Source organism: Sorghum bicolor, chromosome 7, assembly GCF_000003195.3.
Source record: "Sorghum bicolor cultivar BTx623 chromosome 7, Sorghum_bicolor_NCBIv3, whole genome shotgun sequence".
NCBI lineage: Eukaryota > Viridiplantae > Streptophyta > Magnoliopsida > Poales > Poaceae > Sorghum > Sorghum bicolor.
The window spans coordinates 60,452,535-60,473,841 of NC_012876.2; the positions used below are offsets into that span (position 1 = coordinate 60,452,535).

General features: G+C 42.4%; 2 protein-coding genes across 2 annotated transcripts; both read right to left on the reverse strand.

The window, feature by feature from the left end:
• Positions 211–7,555, reverse strand: LOC8057984 (fatty acyl-CoA reductase 1). Its single transcript, XM_002445640.2, has 7 exons — positions 7,269–7,555; positions 7,064–7,167; positions 5,589–5,788; positions 1,952–2,052; positions 1,082–1,851; positions 795–922; positions 211–639 (listed from the first exon to the last, which is right to left on the reverse strand). The coding sequence occupies exons 1-7, from the start codon at positions 7,357–7,359 to the stop codon at positions 486–488; spliced, it is 1,548 nt and encodes a 515-aa protein (XP_002445685.1). The 5' UTR covers positions 7,360–7,555; the 3' UTR covers positions 211–485.
• On the reverse strand, positions 9,934–18,276 carry LOC8057985 (fatty acyl-CoA reductase 1). Its single transcript, XM_002445641.2, has 6 exons — positions 17,965–18,276; positions 17,747–17,850; positions 12,102–12,301; positions 11,113–11,989; positions 10,881–11,008; positions 9,934–10,475 (listed from the first exon to the last, which is right to left on the reverse strand). The coding sequence occupies exons 1-6, from the start codon at positions 18,269–18,271 to the stop codon at positions 10,322–10,324; spliced, it is 1,770 nt and encodes a 589-aa protein (XP_002445686.2). The 5' UTR covers positions 18,272–18,276; the 3' UTR covers positions 9,934–10,321.

The following is a 21,307-nucleotide window of genomic DNA, read 5'->3' on the forward strand; positions in this document are numbered from 1 at the left end:
TATGTGTGATCTTGGGCTGCCAATTGCAGTCTTGCTTACAAAGGTGCCAACAAGGCAAATAACAAGTTGGGCGTAACAGTCCTCGTCGGCATCGCATAGTTATTTCTGATCAGTTTTGCTTCCCAATTTGGTTGATACCTTAGGCAGCAGGGATTACAGTTCCTTTTCACTGTACTCTACTGGAAGAGATTACTACTTCAGAAATCAGAATTCAGATAGGCTGCTGCCAGCCAACACAAAGCACACATTTTTATTCACATTTCATATATGGTGCTTGAGTTGACCAATACATTTAACAGGTTTGGTCAATGGATGACTTGGCTTTGTGATTGATTACAGCCAGCAGAGGTAAAACTAAGTTTTTCCCCACACATATATGAACAAGGTGATTAGGTGAAGAAGCAAGGTGTGTCTTTCCACACACACATATATATAGAACAGAGTTTTCCCCAGAACAAGGTGAAGAAGCAACCACACAGGTCTCTTCACTTCAAGACGTACTTGAGGACACCAGGTATGTGAATTCTGTAGAAATAATCGTCCCAGTCGATGGTCTTGGGATCGAAGTTGAACATGTCATCTTCAGGAGTGTTCATCACCATCGTGGACCGCAGGCGCTCCATGTTTGTGTCGTCAAAGCTTCATCGCCATGCATGAAAGGAAACAAAGTAAATTCAGAAACTGAAAAAAGATCCACACCTCATTTCATCAAGATATATAATTTCCGATCCAGTTATTGTGTAAAATAAAATTACAAGATAGATGAATCTCTAAGCGTCCTGCGTACTACATACCATCCTTTGAAGAAGGCGAAGGGGCCATAGACGTCAACTAGATGCATCACAAACTTGTACTTGCGGTTGGAGTCCTTGTAGAACTGAGAGAAGAGCCCACAGAGTAGCAGATTCGACATGTGCAACATCTACAAACATGCAAAACATTTTTTTCGCAATAAAAACAAAAACAAACAAGCAAAACATGAATTTCGCATTTCACATTTCATTTTTCTATATTCTAGTAGAATAAAGTTTCTTTTTTTTTTTGAAAAAAATAAACAGCATGACAAATGACGGAGACGGACCTCGAGTGGCAGCTTGTAGGAGAGGATCATGTAGAGGCGGAACCGCGGGATGGTGGTGAAGAATCGCATCTTGTTGTTGGGGATGACCTCGCCGTTGTCCTTTACGCGCGGGTGCTCCTTGAAGTGGCGTCTGCCGGAGCGGTAGAGGACGGCGTACGTCACCGGGTTGCGCAGCGACGAGGTGGGATGGTATATCGTCATGGCCGCCTGCGCGCCGCCGCCGCGGCGCTCCACGGAGTGCGCCACCACGGCCGCCAGCATGGCGTTCACCACCATGTCCCCCGGGACGACGTCCATCACCATGCGGAGGTCGGCGAGGAACGCCGAGATCTTCCGCTTGGCGTAGCCGATGATGAGCGTGTCGATGGTGCGCGTGCCCTGCATCCACCCCGGCACCGGGTCCGCCCGGATGCTGGTGATGATGCTGGGCCGCACGATCACCACCGGCATGTCGCCGTCGCCGCCACGGAGCTGCTGCTGCCCCAGCAGCATCTCGCCCATGGCCTTGGTGAAGACGTACGTGTTGGACCACCCGAAGTGGCGCGCCCTCTGCAGGCCCAGCTCCTTCATCGCCTTCCTCTCCGCCGCTCTCGCGTCGTCGCTGCCGGCGCCGGCGCCGGCGGCATTCGTCGTCGTCGCCACATCATTCTTGACGTCGCTGACGAGGCGCAGCTCGTCGTCGATGTCGAGGTGCATGCCTTCCCGCAGCGCCTCGCCGGGCTTGATGGGCTTCTCCAGGATCAGCTCCGTGCTGTCGCCGGACACATAGGCTGCATGCATTGCGAGCACGCAGGCAGATCCATCAGTTTTTTTGCTGCTCGTCAGCACTGACGACACTGAGCACAGTCGTAGGAGCAAACACTGACGGACCAGTGGAGACATGCATGAACATCTTCAGGTTGGCGCACTGCTTGGCGAACTCCCACAGGTGCTTCACCCCCATCACGTTCACACCCAACGAGACATCATATCTGCATATATTTTTTTTTCACTTTGCAATATTCACATGCATTGCATGCACGATTATATATATATATATATATATATATATATATATATATATATATATATAGCTATAAAATAACTTATTCTGTAGCCACTTTAAGTTACGATAATTACTGTGTTAATTTGTGAGATTATAGTAACTCTATACTAAGTGGTTTACTATGACGTTACGGTAAATATCTTCATATGTTATAAATATAGTATTGATATTATCATAAATGGAAGTGACTACATAATAACCCTTTTGGTAGTTGGCTACTGAATATACTCTCCCTAGGGAGGGTATATATTCAATAGCTAGCTACAAAATAAGTTATTCTATAGCCACCTTTATTTACAATAATTTTATATACTAATTTACGATAATATGTATACATATTTACGATAGTTTAGTTACTAAGAGAAGAACGACGACAACACAGCGTGCTAGCGTTCGTCGATGCCGCGGACTGCAACAGAACAACCAGCACGGCACAAGAACCCTTTACGGCCTCTCCTGTACGTCCGTGCACAAGCACAGAGAGGAGCCGGCCAACTAGTGGTGGCGGCGTGCGTGGTGTATTGTGATTAGGTTAATCACCTGCTGACCGCATCATTAGAATATACTAGATTTAAAGGATATGTCTCGCAAATTATAGACAAATTAAGCAATTAGTTATTACTAGGAAAAATGCCCGTGCGTTGCTACGGGAACATATAATTTATTGAATTGTCATTTATAACTTTTGACTGAAGTGAAATGTGTTTCAATTCGTCTTCAAATCAACTGTGTTTTGCTTTAACTCGTACAAACATTGTTATACATTTTTAAATCCACAAACATTGTTATATATTATTACAATATTTTGATAGAAAACGTATGAAACATAAATAGGATGAATATTGTTATAACATTTTTAAACCCATAATAAATGTAAGTTATACATTATATATAACCACAACATTTTTGAAAACCTTAGGTAAGACAGATTCTCCTCCTAGTAGTTTAATAATGAAAGTATCTTTTCTTTCGTTTTGTGTTCATTCTTTTCTCGTCGCTTCCTGCTTATCTTAGCTGTTTCACAACGAAAAAAGTAAGCTAAAGTGTTGATCCTCATTATGGAAACAAACACGGAATAAACAATTATGTATGTACGTTTGGGTGTCGTCTGCCGTGACTGACTCACGAAACATCTTGCATGTGTGCATGCAGGCCAGCATCGTAGTCGACGACGACTCCACACTTGAGGTAGTTCTTTCGCCTAGCGCACAGGATGTCTCCCCGCATCGACCTGATCGTCACGGCTGAGGATGATGTCATCATGGATGACAATATAATATGAGATTTTTTACAATGGTTGTCGAAAAATGGACGGTCCACGAGAGCCGATCCGACGGCTAAAAAGGCAAAGGAACCAAGAGGAACCAATCGAAGAGGCACCAAGTGCATACTAAACAGTGGGGCCATATGCACTAAGTGTATACTAAAATTAGTAGAAGAAACTCATTAGGATAATTCTATTTTTAAGATTTATTTATATAATTAAGGGTAGAATGGTAAACATTATACTAGAAACTAGTATAGGGATGATTGATTGAATTGAAGTCGCATGTTTTCTCTACCTCCTCGATCTAGCCACTCTCTCATCTCTCTTCTCCCTTCTCACTGTGAACTGTGAGTCCGTGCTGCTGCGGCGCCGGCTGCCAGGGCAAGGGCGAGCGCAAGGGCAGGGTTGCGGCATCCAGGGCACGCGATCCATCCTCTGCAGTCCTCTGCGAACGGCGGCACCGCGTACATCCCGTGAAGTCTTTGTTGGAGGCGAGATCCGGCGGCGTCCGTGCTCCCACGTGGAAAGAGAGCGCCGGGACGCAGTTCCACAGGCCGCACCAGCGGCGGGATAGGACGCTGGTGCGCGCGGCGGCGATAGTGGTCGGGAGGCAAGCCGAGGGCAGGCCGGCGGTGGCGATCTGCCGAGGCAGGCTGGTAGCGACACTCTGCACAAGGCTGGGGGTAGGCCGACGGTGGTGCCGTGCGAGGATGAGGGCGAGGCGGCAGTGATGCGCGATGGCGAGGCGGCTGCGATGCGTGCACGATGCGTGATGGAGAGGGCGAGGCAAGGCCGCGGCGATACGTCTTTCGGGTGTGTCTGTGCGCAGAGAGGGGTGCGGGGGAGCCACAATTACAATCCTAACCTTCCACTCATAAAATTAATTAGTGCTAATAATTTATTTAGGAACCTATAGGAACCAAGAAGTACCCCCAACCACTGTAAAAGAGCTCATATAATATATAGTAACAGCACCTCCACCACCCGCATCAACAAGAGTTAAATTGGCCTAGTGTCGACGTTCATGGTGTTGTCAGACGAAGCTGAAGGGTGAATGGAGGAGTAGACAGAGTCTGGTTGAGGGACTGTCAGCCATGTTAGGCGAGCTCGCCGATGCGGAGGAGACCTTGGGTGGCCTTGGACTCCGCGCGCCAGAGGAAGAAGGCTGGCATGGGGAGTGAGCTCGGCTTGGGCGCCACGGCAGAAAACATCGTCGAGCCCATTTGATTCGGCGGGGGTTGACACCATCTTCTTTTTCGGCACCACGGCGGGCGCCTGTGGCCCGATCCGGCCAGCGGAGCAGAGGGTGCGCTGGTGAACGGCCGCCGCAGACCGGTGCGGGAGCGGGAGCTGGCCGCGGCCGCAGGCTTGGGGCTTCGGCACCCAGCGCAGCTTCGCCGAGGACGGGGTGTACGCGTCGAGATGCATCCTGTTGTTGAGCGAGCGCGTCGTGGGATCTGAGAACCGCCTGGCCATGGCCGCCGGGTCGGTGTTGCTATGGGAGATTCGTGAGGGGGCCGGACGCCGGACGGGGGAGAGAGATGGAGAAAGCAAACGCAAGATGAGATGAACGTGTCGCGGTGGAGCGGGTTATATGGTCCGGAGCGGCCGAGGTGGGGTTGCATTGCGTGCTTGGCTAGGATTTTTCTTTTTTAGTTGGCTACGCTGGCGGCTCCGAGGCAAACTCTGAGTACCGCAACCTGGTAGATAGGAAGGCCAGACAAAAAAAAATTCCAGGCTGAAATTTTGCCTCTTTAGTATTAGGTATAGATAGATATGCTAATGGGCCAAAAGCATGGGCTGGTTGGGCTTGACTCGTGGAGTTACTATAATCTTGTACATTAATATAGGGGTGTTTGGGACTGCTCTACAAACTCTACTCTATAAAATTCACCATGGAGCAGCTCCACAAAAAACTGGGGTTTGTGGAGTACCTCTTTAGGTGCTCTCACAACTTCACCCTTTTTCCTCGAACTGAGTGCGTGGAGCTGAAACCGTTTGGCTAAAAAACGTAGAGCAGAGCTGAAAAACATGGAGCAGAGTAGTCCCAAACACCCCATAGTAATTATTGTAACTCAAAGTGGCTACAAAATAAATTATTTTGTAGCTAGAGTAATATATATATATATATATATATATATATATATATATATATATATATATATATATATATATATATGCTTTTTCAGACAGACCTTCCGTAGAAGTTGGTGGTTGCAGCAACGTTGACGATGACGTCCATCTCCTTGGCGAGGTCGTCGAATGTGGCCGGCTCCAGGCCCAGGTCCTCCTTCGTGATGTCTCCAGCCAAAGGAATAAGCTTCTCTTGGATGAACAGGTCGAAGCCCTCGCCATACTTGTCCCTCAGGAGGCTGAACAGCTCGGTGCCGGTCACCTGCATCCATGCACGGTGCAAGCATGCACAGGCACCACAAAATCACTTCATTATATATCCTGGCGATCGCTGATTTGGTGTGCTACTACACTGGCTATAAACTACTGGCTATAAACTACGTTAAGTTTAACTAAATTTATTATAAAAAAATACTAAGATTTATCGTACTAAATAGGTACCATTAAATTCGTCATACAACATATTTTCTTAATATACCTATTTGAAGTCATAAACTTTTTATATTATTATTATCTCCATCCCAAATTACAAGATGCATTATTTCTTAAGAACATTTAAAATGTCTATAATTTAAAACAGAGTATAAAGTTACTCAAACTTAAGATAGTTTGATTTCGATGAAACCTAATATTGTTTTTTAATATAAAATTAAATACACACATTAAATTCATAATTAGCAAAATAGCCCCAACATGATGCTATATTTATATTAGCTAGCTTGCCGCGTGCGTGCTCTCTTGACCGTATATTTTTCGAGAGAGATGAGATGAAAGTTGACAGGTGAACAACGGCAGTACATAAATCCATCAGCCGCTGTCGCACCTGGGCGGTATCGACATGGGAAAAGCGACAATCAGCTAAAATTAAGGTAGGCAGGCAGCTCAATAACCACACACGCAACGTGCAACTTGGTTTCGTGCGAGAAATTAAAGATTGAGTGTTAATTTGGTTGACGCTGTAACCACAATACTCGTTTTATTATTATTATACTATTACAAGGAACACTGCTATGTACAAAAAGCATGCATTATATGGAGTATATTTATGTAGGTTAGTGATAAATTATTCAGAAAAAGTGCATGTTTATGCATGTATAAAATAAGAATAATGCTACCTTCTCAACACTTAGATTCCTCTTTCTCATTCTTCTCTATCTCCGACCTCCTCCTTCTCCCTACTCCAACAGGTTTAGAAGGGACTCATGGGAGGCAGGCTGATTAGGCAGTGGGAACGACGGGAGGAGGACGTTAGGGTTTTGGCGCGGCTAGGGACAAGTCAGGGCGAGGGCACCCATAACCACAACAGTGGTAGAGGAGAAGGAGGAGGGAGGAGGAGACCGTCGTGGGTGTGGTAGGGTCTTGTCGGAGCAGCTGCGGCCTCGATGGCGGTGCTCCGGAAAGACCCTACCATACCGCGGCAAGGCGCGTCGAGAGGAGAAAAAGATGTGAAGAAGAAATTGGGTGTTGAGAGTGCGTGTAACGCCCAGAGTGCTGCGTGGACAGCTCCCAAAAGGTGATGGTGTGGATTAGTAATGACCTCTTGTTGGACGCGCTGCTTTGCGGACGCCGCGTCAGTCGCTCTTACGAGGAGGTAGATCCTGCTCACATCAGGCTGCACCCGTACTATCTTCTCCACAAGAACTGCACGAACAAGATCATCCATTATTCGTTCATCACATGCAGGTCATCAAGCTTTGATAGAAGATGTGCTCCTGTCGAGCTAGTGATGATAGTACACATACTCTTTCCAAGAAAGCCAGTTGAGCCGGTGATGAGGATGGTCTTCCCCTTGAAATAGCCTATGATCCTCGCCGCGTCCATGCTATCCATCATCCGTCGCCGATCGCCTATATACTCTCTCTCACAAACACTCTCAATCTTGCTTGTAATTTTGCTTGAGATGGTTGCAGGGAAAAGAGGCTCTTTTGTGCGTGATTGTATTATGTGCAGGACGGAGGGACACACACGGAGAGATGTTATGGCGGCGATGCTTCCCTGTCCTGCAAGCTGCTCAAGCAGCCAGTGAGACGAGTGCAGTAACACGCCAAGGATCAGCATTTATACACACAAGTTCAGTATAGTCTGCCCGCCGTGGTTGCTCTGACTAACAAATACTAAAGTCGCGAAGACGTCTTCACGAAATTAAAAACACCACCAGCAGAAGATATCCAAGGATCTATTTTTTTAAAAAAGAGGCTTAAGTTATCTTTAACTTCTAGAATCACTTGTTCCTTCCTTTCATGGCTATAGAAGTTAGGAAAGACTCCACATTGTCACGACAACGGTAGGGAAGGAGCTTGAGCACCCGTCTCACTGGTCACTGCTAGATCCACCCTGTTATATATACAGTAAATGGTACAAATATTTAACACCAACATCAGCAGCAGCGTGTCAGCGGTAGGAATGAATGCGCATAGCCAATACAATATCTTTCCCTTGATGGCTTGCTTGCAATTTTTCATCACCCATTCCAGCATTTTCCTTTGTGTGCAAAAGAAGCTCAGATACTAGGTTCGAGGCATATGTATGTATAAATATCCAAGGATATAATTGTAAAATTTGAGGGCTTGTACATTTGTGTAATCATTAGTCCCACCAAGGAAAATAAATACAAACAACCATCTCAGCATATCTCCTCTCCTATAAATAGAGCCATAGGGTGAAAGGTCACTGCGAATGCACAAAGGAGGGATGAATTTGGTGCCAGTTTCAAAACATAACTCTAGGTCTCAATGAAAACCACAAGCTAAATCAAGCATGATGTGCACTTAAGATTTTTTAGCATGCTTTATCTTACCCTCAACCTACAAAGAGTTTTGCAACTTAAAACCAATCCTATCAGCTAGCCTATAGCCAATCTAGAAAGATAAATGTCACACAAGCAAAGCAGAGCAATAAGTACGGTAAGCAAAGAGCTAGGTATAGATTGGACAAACTAACAAAGACCATTTATTACATAGTATTGGTGCAACCCCAGCCTAGTCCATGTTGGAGCTCCACCAAGGTACGTTCCTGTTTACCAAGTCTCTTCTGGTCACAGGACTGACACTAAGGTCCCTACCAACCAAAGGCAAGTGCCGTGAGTCACCCAACTCTTTTGGTCACCTTGACATCCTATCCACTATAGAGTTTCTCCATGAAGAAAGGGGTCTCCTCGTCCCTCATACACCAACTTGCTACCGCTCCACATGAAGATCGGAAGATCCACCAAGGCCCTCACCAAAGGGTCACATAAATCTCAAGCACTCTGGATCACCAAGATAAATGGGCGGAACAACCCTTGCTTACAAAGATCTCAACATGTAAGGTCTAACACTCATAAGGATGAACTATGGTACCTATCTAGCATTGGATATGATCTCGATGCACTTGAAAGGGTGGATAGAGTGTAGAAACACTTTCCTTAGCTTTTAGCAGTCTCAATGTACTCAAACAACATCTGGCAAACTAGTAGAACTTATATTCCCCCTCGAATAGCCGTCGGACAAAGCCTACAACTTTTTTTGCATTGCACCGAATGATCCGCCGCCTACAAAGATGTCTTCTCCTACATTCCTAAGACCTATTAGAACCCGTTTAACATATCTTTAGCATTCATGTCAGTCCTAGGCTTGTATTGTCATCTAAATCATCAAAGTTGAAGACATGATTTAGATGACATAGGTCTTAGCAGGAGATTTTGGCCATTTAGTTGTTCTCTTGCAACTTATTCTCTCTTTATTAGGGTAATCTCATTTGGTTTTCATGCATGTTAGCTTATCAATTCAACAAAAACTTTAGGATTGATAAGAAAGTTACTACACATATAATTCTTTGCTAAGAAAAATTCAAACATTTTGATAAGTGGAGAAGGTTAGTGTAAACCAAATATGGCTATACCTTCATAGTCTTTGAGAATCCTTTAGAACAAACACTAATTATAAGGCTTAAATATTAATGTCCTTAGAGTAATAATACTGGTGATGTGTAACTTCCACAATTTGGGAGCCTCCTTGAACAACTCTCTAAAAAGTCCTCTAAAATGAAAACAATGAATTAAAGATGGCCTCCATCACATTGATCTCAATATATTGGAAACAACATAACCAAACAAACAAGCTACGTAGAGGCTACATACCAACCTTAGAGTAAGTTAGTATGGTGTGCAACCTTCAAAATTTAGGAGCTTCCATGGTCAATTTGGTGCAATAAGCTTTATCATTAAAAAGGAGAAAGATGCTTTTCCTTCACACTCATCTGAACATACAATATTTAGCAAAAGAAACAAGCTAGAAAATTAAAGGTTCCTACTTACCAACCTTCAAATAAGGAAATGGTGTGCATCCTTTCTGAACTGGGAACCTGCACAAGAAACTTGGTGAAAAATAGCTGCAAGAATGGTCTTCATTCGGAAAAGAGCAAGGAATATATCTCCAACGTTCAGATCAGAAAACCCTACTTTCTGATTTGTTTTCCTTTCGCAATGTCGTCACAGCCATTACATATAGATATTACAGGTCCTTTTCATTGTCACTGACACGTACAGATGACACAGATTACAGAAGTTCGCAATCAAGATATATATTGGTTGCCACGGTGCCACCTAACACATACACACGAACACACGTCTGATGATCACTATGGGGCCTCTCCAATACAACTATATATATATATCAACCTAGCCGACTTATTTTGTTCCTTGATAACACAGAACAGGTACAACAAACATAGTAATATTGGTTTCATCATAAAGAACAGGAGCCATTAATTTTCTATAGGAAGAAGGTGACGAAGCAGCAAACTGTGAAAGAAGGCTTCACTTGCACAAATACTTGAGAACACCAGGGATGTGGATTTTGGTGAAGTAATCATTCCAGTCGACGGTCTTAGGGTCGAAATTGAACATTTGATCTTCAGGGGTCTTCATTGCCATCGTCAGCCTCAGCCGCTCCAAGTTCATGTCATCAAAGCTTCATCACCATCACACAATGAAATAAGTATTACTCCTTTTAAATTCAAGAATTAATATAGATGCACGGTCCAGTTTAATTTAATTTGCTGACTCAAGCTCAATTAACTAATTACCGCCTGAGCTCGTTTATGGTATCCAGGATATGATTTTGATCACAGTTTCCATTACAATTAATATGCTCGTCAAATCTAATAATTCATAATATACTTTCCATTACAACATAATCATGTTGTTTTTAAGTTTCCAAAGTAAATAAATAAATATAAAAAGTCATTGAGTCTTAATAAAGAGATGACTAAATCTTCTTGTCAAATGCCAATGCAAACGTCTATTTTTTATGATAGGATGGAGTAGTAGTACTAATACATATAATTTTTATGTGAACAACATCATGCATGTTTACCATCCTTTGAAGAAGGCGAAGGGGCCGTAGACGTCAACGAGATGCATCACAAACTTGTATTTGCGGTTGAGGTCATTGTAAAGCCTTGAGAAAAGCCCACACAGCAGCAGATTCACCAAGTGCAGAATCTGCATTATTACCAGCATAATAGTATATCAGTTGATATATAGCAAAATCAAGGCACGCATGTCGACAGAGATCTAATTAACCATATATATATATCGTATAGTACCTCTAGTGGTATCTTGTAGGTGAGGATCATGTAGAGGTGAAACCTAGCGATGGTGTTGAAGAAGTACATCTCCCTGGTAGGGATGACCCTGCCATCCTTGCCGACGCGCGGGTTCTCGTAGAAATGGCGGCGTCCAGACTGATAGAGCACGTCGTAGGTGGCCGGGTTGCGCAGCGACGAGGTGACATGGTACACCACCTGCGGCGCGCCGCGCTCGCCGGAGTGCGCCACCACGGCGGCCATCATGGCGTTGACCACCATGTCCCCCGGGATGACGTCCATGACGAGCCCCAGGTCGGCGAGGAAGCACGACAGGTTCTGCTTGGCGTACCCGATGATGATGCTGTCGATGGTGCGCGTCCCCTGCATCCACCCGGGCACCGGGTCGTCCCGCACGCTGGTGATGATGCTGGGCCGCATCACCACCACAGGGATGTCGCGGCCTCCGTCGCCGGCGCCGGCGCCGACGCCGGCGCGGAGCTGCTGGCCCAGGACCACCTCCCCCATGGCCTTGGTGAAGACGTAGGTGTTGGACCACCCGAAGTGGCGCGCCCGCTGCAGTCCCAGCTCCTTCATCGCCTTCCGCTCCGTCATCTTGACGTCGGTGTGCGCGTCGCCGTCGCCGTCGCCAGCGTTCGCCATGGCCAGCGACTTCTTCACCTCCTTGACCAGGCGCAGCTCCGTGTCCACGTCCAGGTACGTGCCCTCGCGCAGGGACTCGCCCGGCTTGATGGGTCTCTCCAGGATGAGGCCCTCCCTGAAGCCCGACACGAACGCGGTGGAGACGTGCATCAGCATCTTGAGCCTGGCGCACTGCTTGGCGAACGTGCACAGGTGCTTCACTCCCATCACGTTCACATCCAGCGACACATCGTATCTGCATGCATGCATCAAAATCAAAGTTCAAAATATACATATAATTTCATCATCCAAATTATATCGATCGAACGTTCGAAAAAAGATGACAATAATTTTCTCATATGCATGACCTTTCGTAGAAGTTGGTGGTTGCTGCGATGTTGACGATGACGTCGATGTCGTTGGCCAGCGCGTGCAGCATGGGTGGCTCCAGGCCAAGGCCGTCGTAGATGATGTCTCCGGCCAAAGCGACAACCTTGTCGTCCACGAACTGCTGGAACCCCTTGCCATGCTTCTCTCTCAGGAGGCCGAACAGCTCCGTGTCTATCACCTGCACGTAGTGTGTATCCGATCCAAGCATGCACACACGTCAGTACGTCATCACCAAAGCAGTTACTCATATAAATCTAGTTCAAATTTAAAATAAATTGATGACTCATCGAAGAACAAGACGCACAGTTTTATTCTAGGACAGCGAGTGCTACAAAAATCTCGAAGTAGATATATACAAGGGCTTTGTTTAGTTGCGAAAAGTTTTTGAATTTTGACATTGTAGCATTTTCGTTTGTATTTAACAATCATTGTCTAACTTATAGACTAACTAGATTTAAAAGATTCATCTCGTAAATTACAGACAAACTGTGCAATTAGTTTTTGTTTTCGTATATATTTAGTGCTCCATGCACGTGCTACAAGATTTGTGTGACGAGGAATCTTGAAAAGTTTTTGAGTTTTGTGGTGAACAGGCCTTGTTTAGTTCACCCCAAAAACCAAAAACTTTTCAAGATTCCCTGTCATATCGAATCTTGCGGCATATGCATGAAGTATTAAATATAGACGAAAATAAAAACTAATTGCACAGTTTGTCTATAAATCACGAGATGAATCTTTTGAGTCTAGTTAGTCCATAATTGGACAATGTTTGTCAAATAAAAACGAAAATGCTACAGTACCGAAATCCAAAATTTTTTTAACTAAACTAGGCCTAAACAACGGCAAGGTGAAAAGAAGCATTGTCAAATGAATAAATGAATTCTCATTTACCCAATTGACTTTGTTATACACTCCCAGCTAGGACTATACAGGCAATAGATATGTTCAGTTCTAGTAAAGTACTATAATATATCTTCTTTTTTACTTTTACCCAATTGATTGATGAACTATTGGAGGTTGTTGTTATGTGCATAATGTGGGTGGAGCGAGGTGGACCATGGCACGATCAAGGCCTTGTTTAGTTCGTAAAAAATTTTGTTTTTGGCTACTGTAGCATTTCGTTTTTATTTGACAAACATTGTCCAATCATGGAGTAACTGGGCTCAAAAGATTCATCACACAAATTACAGGTAAACTGTGCAGTTAGTTTTTATTTTCGTCTATATTTAATGCTCCATGCATACGACTAAAGATTCGATGTGACGGAAAATATTGAAAATTTTTGCGAACTAAACAAGGCCAAGTCAAATGAAGAAATGAATTCTCATTTACACGCCCAAGTCACCAACCAACCAGCCAGCATACGGCTCATTCAATATTCCCTGTTTGGCTGCGAGAACAAGTGCAGCCGCTATTCTCCTCTCTTAAAATACTGCAGCAAGTATTATAGCTACAGTACATCAGCAATCGGTTTTTCAAAAAAAAAGAAATCGGGAATCTTTACGCAGCAATCAGTTCGGGCTTTCTTACTTCACCCGAAAATCAAAAACTTTTTTAAGATTTTTCGTTACATCGAATCTTGCGGCATATATATATAGCATTTAATATAAATGAAAACTAAAACTACTTGCACAGTTTGTCTGCAAACCGCGAGACGAATCTTTTAAGCCTAGTTACTCCATAACTCGACAATGTTTGTCAAATAAAAATGGAAGTGTTACAATGTCAAAATCCAAAAACTTTTTAGATCTAAACAAGGCCTTCCAAATATTTTCAAGATTATTCGTCACATCGAATCTTTAGACACGTACATAATTTGTGAGACAAATTTTTTAAATCTAATTAGTCCATAATTAGACAATAGTTGTTAAATAAAATAAAAGTATTACGATAGTCAAAACCAAAAGAAAAAAGCATTCAGTTAAAAGGTGGTTCTTTTTCGGCTCGAGGAGCACACCTACTAATCCGGCAAAATTGGTGGGACAAATCTTTTAAAACTAGTTAGTCTATAATTAAATAATAATTACTAAATACAAATAAAAATACTATAATAGCTAAACCTAAAAAATTTTACAAACTAAAAACTGCTCCATAGCATAGCTTTACCCAGCGCCAGCGGGGCATTGCGGTCTTCTTTAGTTCGTCTAAAGTTTAGCTCTTTATTGAGACATATATATAAATTATTAAATATATATAGACTAAAAAATAATTAATTATATAGATTGCGATTAATTTGTGAGATGATTTTTAAAACCTAATTAGTCTATGATTTGACAATATAGTGCCACAATAAATATGTTACTAATGACTAACTAATCGGCTTAATAAATTTGTCTTATGAATTACTAAGAACTTCTATAATTTTTTATAACACCCGATGTGTTACTCCTAAATTTTAACCACCGGATTTAAACACTCCGACTTTTGTGTACTAATGTACGGAGTACTCTCTTAATTTGTCTCTGCAAGCTTAACTCCTAGAATCTATGGCAGTAATTTTTTTTAAGTTTGACCAATTTTATAGAAAAGAGTATCAATATCTATGACATAAAATGAGTATCTTATAAAAATATGTTCTATAATCAATATAATGGTATTAATTTGGTACTATAAATCTGAATGTTTTTTCTTAAAATCCGGTCAAAGTTTTAAAATTTTGACTTAGGACAACTCTAAATATTGAAGCTTTGAGAGACAGAGAGTATTAGTAGTTTAGTACACAGCACTAGGCTGTGGCAAGAAGATGACGATGACTGCTAAGGGCACTCACAATGCAAGACTCTATCACAGAGTCCAAGACACTTAATTACATATTATTTATGATATTTTTGCTGATGTGGTATTGAAGAAAGAGGTAGAAAAAATAAGACTCCAAGTCTTATTTAGACTCCAAGTCCACATTGTTCGAGGTAATAAATAACTTTAGACTCTATGATAGAGTCTGTATTGTGAGTGGCCTAAGGGCACTCTCAATGTAAGACTTTATCACAAAGTCCAAGATAATTAATTACATATTATTTATGGTATTTTCCTGATGTGGCACCGTATTTATTGAAGAATGAGATAGAAAAAATAAGACTCCAAGTCTTATTTAGACTCTAAGTTCACATTGTTCGAGGTAATAAATAATTTTAGACTCCATGATAGAGTCTGCATTGTGAGTGCGCTAACAGGCAAAATTGAAGTGCCTGTACTAGCCAGGCGCACCCAAGGCTTAGCCATTCCTAAAATTTTTTAAAATTTTTTATCACATCAAATTTTATAGGATAAATCTTTTAAATCTAGTTAGTTTATAATTACATAATAATTATTAAATATGAATAAAAGTGATAGAGCAGCCAAAATTAAAATTTTTGGCCTAAGTCAGATCCAGCCTGGCGGACTAGCTAGAGCTAGCTAGCTAGCCGCCGCTGGACGGCTGGAGTAGGTGGGGCGTCATGAAGGAGAAGGTACTACGTACGGACAATGCAGGCATGCCGCAGCTAGTAGCTACTACTCTACTAGGGCCTTGTTTACTTACCAGAAAATTTTATAAAAATTTTCACATTTCTCGTCACATCGAATCTTTAGACACATGCATAGAGTATTAAATATAGACGAAAATAAAAACTAATTGCACAGTTTAGTCGGAATTGACGAGACGAATCTTTTAAGCCTAGTTAGTCCATAATTGAACAATATTTGTCAAATACAAACGAAACCGGCCGCTCCAGCTGCCGCCGCCGGCCGGCCGCCCCATGTGCACGTTGCGTTCACCTTCCCCCCGCCGCGTGCCGGCTGTTCCGTCGCAATTACTGCCACCTCCGGCCGGCCGGTCCGTCCTCCTCCCCGCGCGCGGCACGGGCAACTGACAAGGCTGTTCGCTCAGGTCTTCTCCAGTTTCCAAATTTTGTTTTTTTATCGTAGTATTTTCGTTTTTATTTAATAAATATTGTCAAATCATAGATGAACTAAATTAGAATATTTATTTTGCGATTTACAGACGAACTGTACAATTAATTTTTATTTTTATCTATATTTAATGCTTAATGTATATGTCATAAGATTTAATATGATGAGAAATCGTAAAAAATTTATAGTTTTTTTTGGGTGAATTAAACAAGATCTAAGATTATTAATCTATCTATTATTTAGCAGTGTTACTCTCTTAGCTATGATTTTTTCGAACGGACTAATCATGCCACATGCATCTATGCACACCATGCATACAACTCGATGGATCGATCGAGGCACGACGGAACGGACGTGTGCTGGATCGGATACATAATGACCAAATTATACTGTGGCTAGCTAGTGTCAATTATGGTACCACGCATGGCTCATGAAGGCTCTGTTCGCTTGGCTGATAAACTACGACTAAAAATACTCTTTACTAATTTATTACGAGAGAAAAACGTTGCTGAATAGCTAAGGTCTTGTTCAATTTGTAAATTTTTTTGGATTTCAATAGTGTAGCATTTTTATTTTTATTTAACAAACATTGTCTAATCATAGAGTAACTAGACTTAAAAGATTTGTCTCATGATTTACATATAAACTGTATAATTAGTTTTTATTTTCATGTATATTTAATGCACCATGCATGTCCTGCAAAATTTAAAAATCTTAAAAATTTTTGATAACTACAAAGCCTAATAGCATTGATCGACTGATAAATTTAAGCGAAAAGCAGGTATATTAATTCCTCGGATGGCAGATGGCAAGTACTAGACCCATCATGCAATGCAATGATGCTGCACAGTGCTGTACGCAGCAGCGACGTCTACGAGGACGACGCGACGACACTAGAGAGCAAGGAGATGACAACGACCCAGTACTCACTCGGTTACAAATTACAATTCCAACAACAATCTTAGAGAGAGTCAATAAATCTCGAGTTTAATAGAGATAAATTCAAAGAATTATAATTTCAAATAGATATACAATAAAATATAACTAATATAATAAAATGATAATTAGTTAATATCATAAACGTTATCTTATTATATAAATTTGAGATTGCGACGTGTGCAGCACTAGTAATTAAAATGGAGAGCTTGCGTTTCGAACGGTGTAGGGAAAAGGCAAAAAAACGATCGTGTTGTTACCGGCCGTATGCAAGCAACACATGTCACTGTAACAACCTCATGCATGCAATGCAATGCCGCATGCAGGCTAGTTCTCTCTTCGGAACAAGGAGTTAAAATTGCATGACAACGACGTGCACACTGGTTGAACACACTGTAGCAATAAATTAACGGAGTACCTACACTCGTTTCTTAAGCTAACAATTACGTAATGGAGGAATAGAAGGAACACTGTGCATCGCTAATAACAATTACGTAATGGAGAAATAAATTAATTAAGCAGGATGGAAGAACACGATGGCCCGCCAATTCTGTTCGCTTATTAAGCTTATCTACCGAATCTGCCGATCATTCAACAGTGTTTTTCTCTTATAACAAATCAGCGAATAATATTTTTAGTCATAACTTATTAGCCAAGCGAACAGAGGCCGGCAACTATATACTAGCTAGCAGTAATAGGACGGACATCGTTGACGAAGAAGATGAGTAGAGTGTGCATGCAGGTTAAAAATGAAGAAGACGACTAGCTATTAGCTTGCATATGCCCGGGCGTGTACCTCTTGCTGGACGCGCTGCTTTGCAGATGGCTCGTCGATCGCACGTACAACAAGGTAAATCTTGTGGACGTCAGGCTGCACTCGCAAGATCTTCTCCACAAGAACTGCATCATCAGGCATGAATTAATGGATATAAATGTCTACTGTACGTATATATCTTTGCAGATGTAAACGAAGTAGGATCGGAGTAGATATATAGGTATAGAAACTACACATACTCTTTCCAAGAAAGCCTGTTGAGCCGGTGACGAGGATGCACTTGCCCTTGAAGTAGTCTATGATCCTCGCCGCGTCCATGCTATCCACCATCATCGTCGTCGTCTCCGATCCTCGCCGCCGGCGATCGTTTTGACTGCTTGATGAGCTAGGCAGCTGCAGAGAGAGAGAGAGGCACTGAGCTTCACTGTGTCTGTTGACTGTTGTGTGAGAACTTTGGGATGCGATAGAGAAACGGAGAGAGAGAGAGAGAGACAGAGGGAGACTCGAATTATTATAAAGAGATGGAGGACACACGAGACAGGACATGGAGAAGCAATGCAATGCATGCACCAAATAAATAAAATAGGTCGCATCTGCACAAATAAATGTAATGAGGGTACCGTGCATGGTGTGGGGTTGGTGCAAAATTAAAACATTCGAGGACCGTCTCTGCACCAGATTTAAATTTTGGCACAGAGCAGCACCGGGAGCATGTTATCTTATGTTTGTACTCCCTCCGTCCAAAATACAAAATACAAGTATAGATTGCATGTCAATCTAAATAGTCCGCGATCAAAATTTTAGGCCTTGTCTAGTTCCAAAAAATTTTGCAAAAATTTTTAGATTCTTCGTCACATCGAATTTTTAGGCGCATGCATGAAGTATTAAATATAAACGAAAATAAAAACTAATTACACAGTTTGGTCGAAATTGACGAGACGAAAATGCTACGGTGTCGATTTCCCAAAAAATTTTAGAACTAAACAAGGCCTAGTGAATAAATATTTATGTCAACGATTCTAAATTAATTTATTATGAAAATGGGTTTTGTAATTAGCCTAATTGTATTTATTTGATATTATAAATACCGATATTTTTTATTTATAATCAGTTAAACTCAAGATATTAAAATATGAGATTGTGCTAGAATTGCATTTTTTTTCTTAGACGGAGGGAGTACGCTACTCAACATATATACTGTATATAGACATAAGAGGTGAATCTAAACTATGTTAGAGCAAGTATAATAACAGACTGTAATTAAGTTGGTTAAATGCTGAGACAGAGGATAGAGGAGAAGAGGAAGAGGCGAAGCACGAGTTGTAAGCTTACATCGGCCTTAGGCACATAACCAATGAACATTGTCACACCCATATTTTAAGAACAAAATAGGATGCATAAAAGACTCATATGTGCCCCAGGAATAGTCGCACAAATAAGTAGACAAATCTCAAATGTACCATTGCAGTGTTCATTACATAGCGAAACATAAGAAATCACATAGTCTTATACATAAATGATAGCAAGATGTAAACAACGCTCTCGACGGAAGCTCCACACAGGGACACTGTTGACTGGTTGACTCCAAACCTAGTACTCATAACGATAATCCTCATTCCAGTCATCTTCATTATCATATCCTGAGGTGTTGGGAAATTGCAAGAGTGAGCACATATCGTACTCAACAAGTATTACCAGGGGTTCATGAGGCTCAAATAGCTGACACTGGTTTAACTGCATTTAGCTTTTAATAGTGGATAGCATGTTCATAATTAAATAGCAATTGTCAAGGAAGCTTAAATAATCCATTAATCCCATGATCAAATGTAAGCATAATTAACTCATAGCATAAACGATAATCAAATGAACATAACAACATAACAAGCTCATCATCTTAATGTAGATGTCCCCAAGGCCGCTCCTGACCGTGAGCTCGGCTAGTATACCAGTTTTACACTCTGCAGAGGTTGTACATCTTTACCCATGAGTCATGATTTACCCGTTCGCCCGAGGTAGCTAATCTCTTAACCCCCTTCCTAGGGAGGTCGGCAGGGATCACTATGAAGCCTTTCAAAAGTTCGTCTAACAAGTTAGGGCCGCAAGGTTTCCTTTGCGCGCAGATATAGAGCCCCCCTTCCGATGGCACAATGACTCGCAGCCTATACTCATACAGACAGAGGCCACACTATACCCAAAACGGTTCAGCCCCTCCGCCCTTTCGGGTAACCTCTAACAAGCTAGAAAAGTGCTTCATACTGAGCTAAAGCCAGAGCCAAAATAGCCCTCATGGTTGCACTGTTATCCCGGGTGATCACGTACAGACAAGATCTCATACAGTTATATGTCATTCTTTAATGTTCATTGCATAGCTATTAATCATCTTACAAGATCATGGATTATATCAAGCACTAGCACATCTACACCCAATGCATATCAAGTAGGTAGCAAGGAATACAGGTAACAATCATCTATGATTTTGCTAAGGTCGACAAGGTGATAGCATGCATATGATATATATGTGTAGTTATGAGTGAATAGGTAACAAGGATGATCCCAAGTTATACTTGCCTTGACCAAAGCTCTCCTGAGCCCGCTGGTCTTCAAAAGCTTGGTCTTGATCACCAACGTACAGCTCACCGTCTAATTCCAATCATCAATCAACAACACGCCATCCAATGTAGACAATCATACACGAAGCAAACAAGATATAATTAGAACAATACACCAAACAGTGGTAAAACAAATATAAAAGTTTATGATAATATTCTACGCAGCGCTACGATCACACAAATGTAAAGTTCACGAAAATCGGAATTGAAACGAGTAAGATATGAATTTTCTAAGATTTCCTATAGGTAAATAATTAATTAAATGCTACTGCAGAAATAAAAAGTTTCAAAACAGTAAACTAATATTTCTAACATGTAGAGCATGTAATTACTAACCTAACGCAATTTGAATGGACAAAAACGGAGTTAAAATGATTATTTTATGAGCATTATAAAATCAGTGGCAAACTTGTAAATACCTGAAAACGTATTTTGAATCAGTCGGCAAGAATACGCTTTCTAACTCGGAACACGGAAACCTGCGCAGGGCGCCAAGGACCGCGGGTTAGAAAATAAGATTTCTCAGGGTTTCTTTAACAAAAATACCCCCCCGAAGGGGTACCTTCTAATCCGAGCCGTAGATCGCGATTTGGAGGGCGCTGAGGGACCGGGGCTAACTCCGGCCGGCCGGCGGCGAGGCCAGACACGGCGGCGCCATGGCCGCGGCTCCGGAAGCTCGCTGGAGCAAGGAATCTCGCGATTCCTAGCCTCTCTGCACGAAGGGAAACCACCGGGGGGAAGAGGAGCTTGCCCCGAACTCGTGTAGGCGATCTTCTTGGGCTGAGGGGGAGCGGAGGACGCACGCGACAGCGGCGGCTAGGATAGAGTTTCGGCGAGATCCAATCGAGCTCACACAGGGCACCTAGGGTTTGGTTTTGTTGCGGTTTGGATGCAAAAGAAGTCCGCGGCTCCGGGAAAAGGACTTTGTAGGACTCGGTTTGCCTCCTTGGGAAAGAAATCCCGGGGTTTCGGG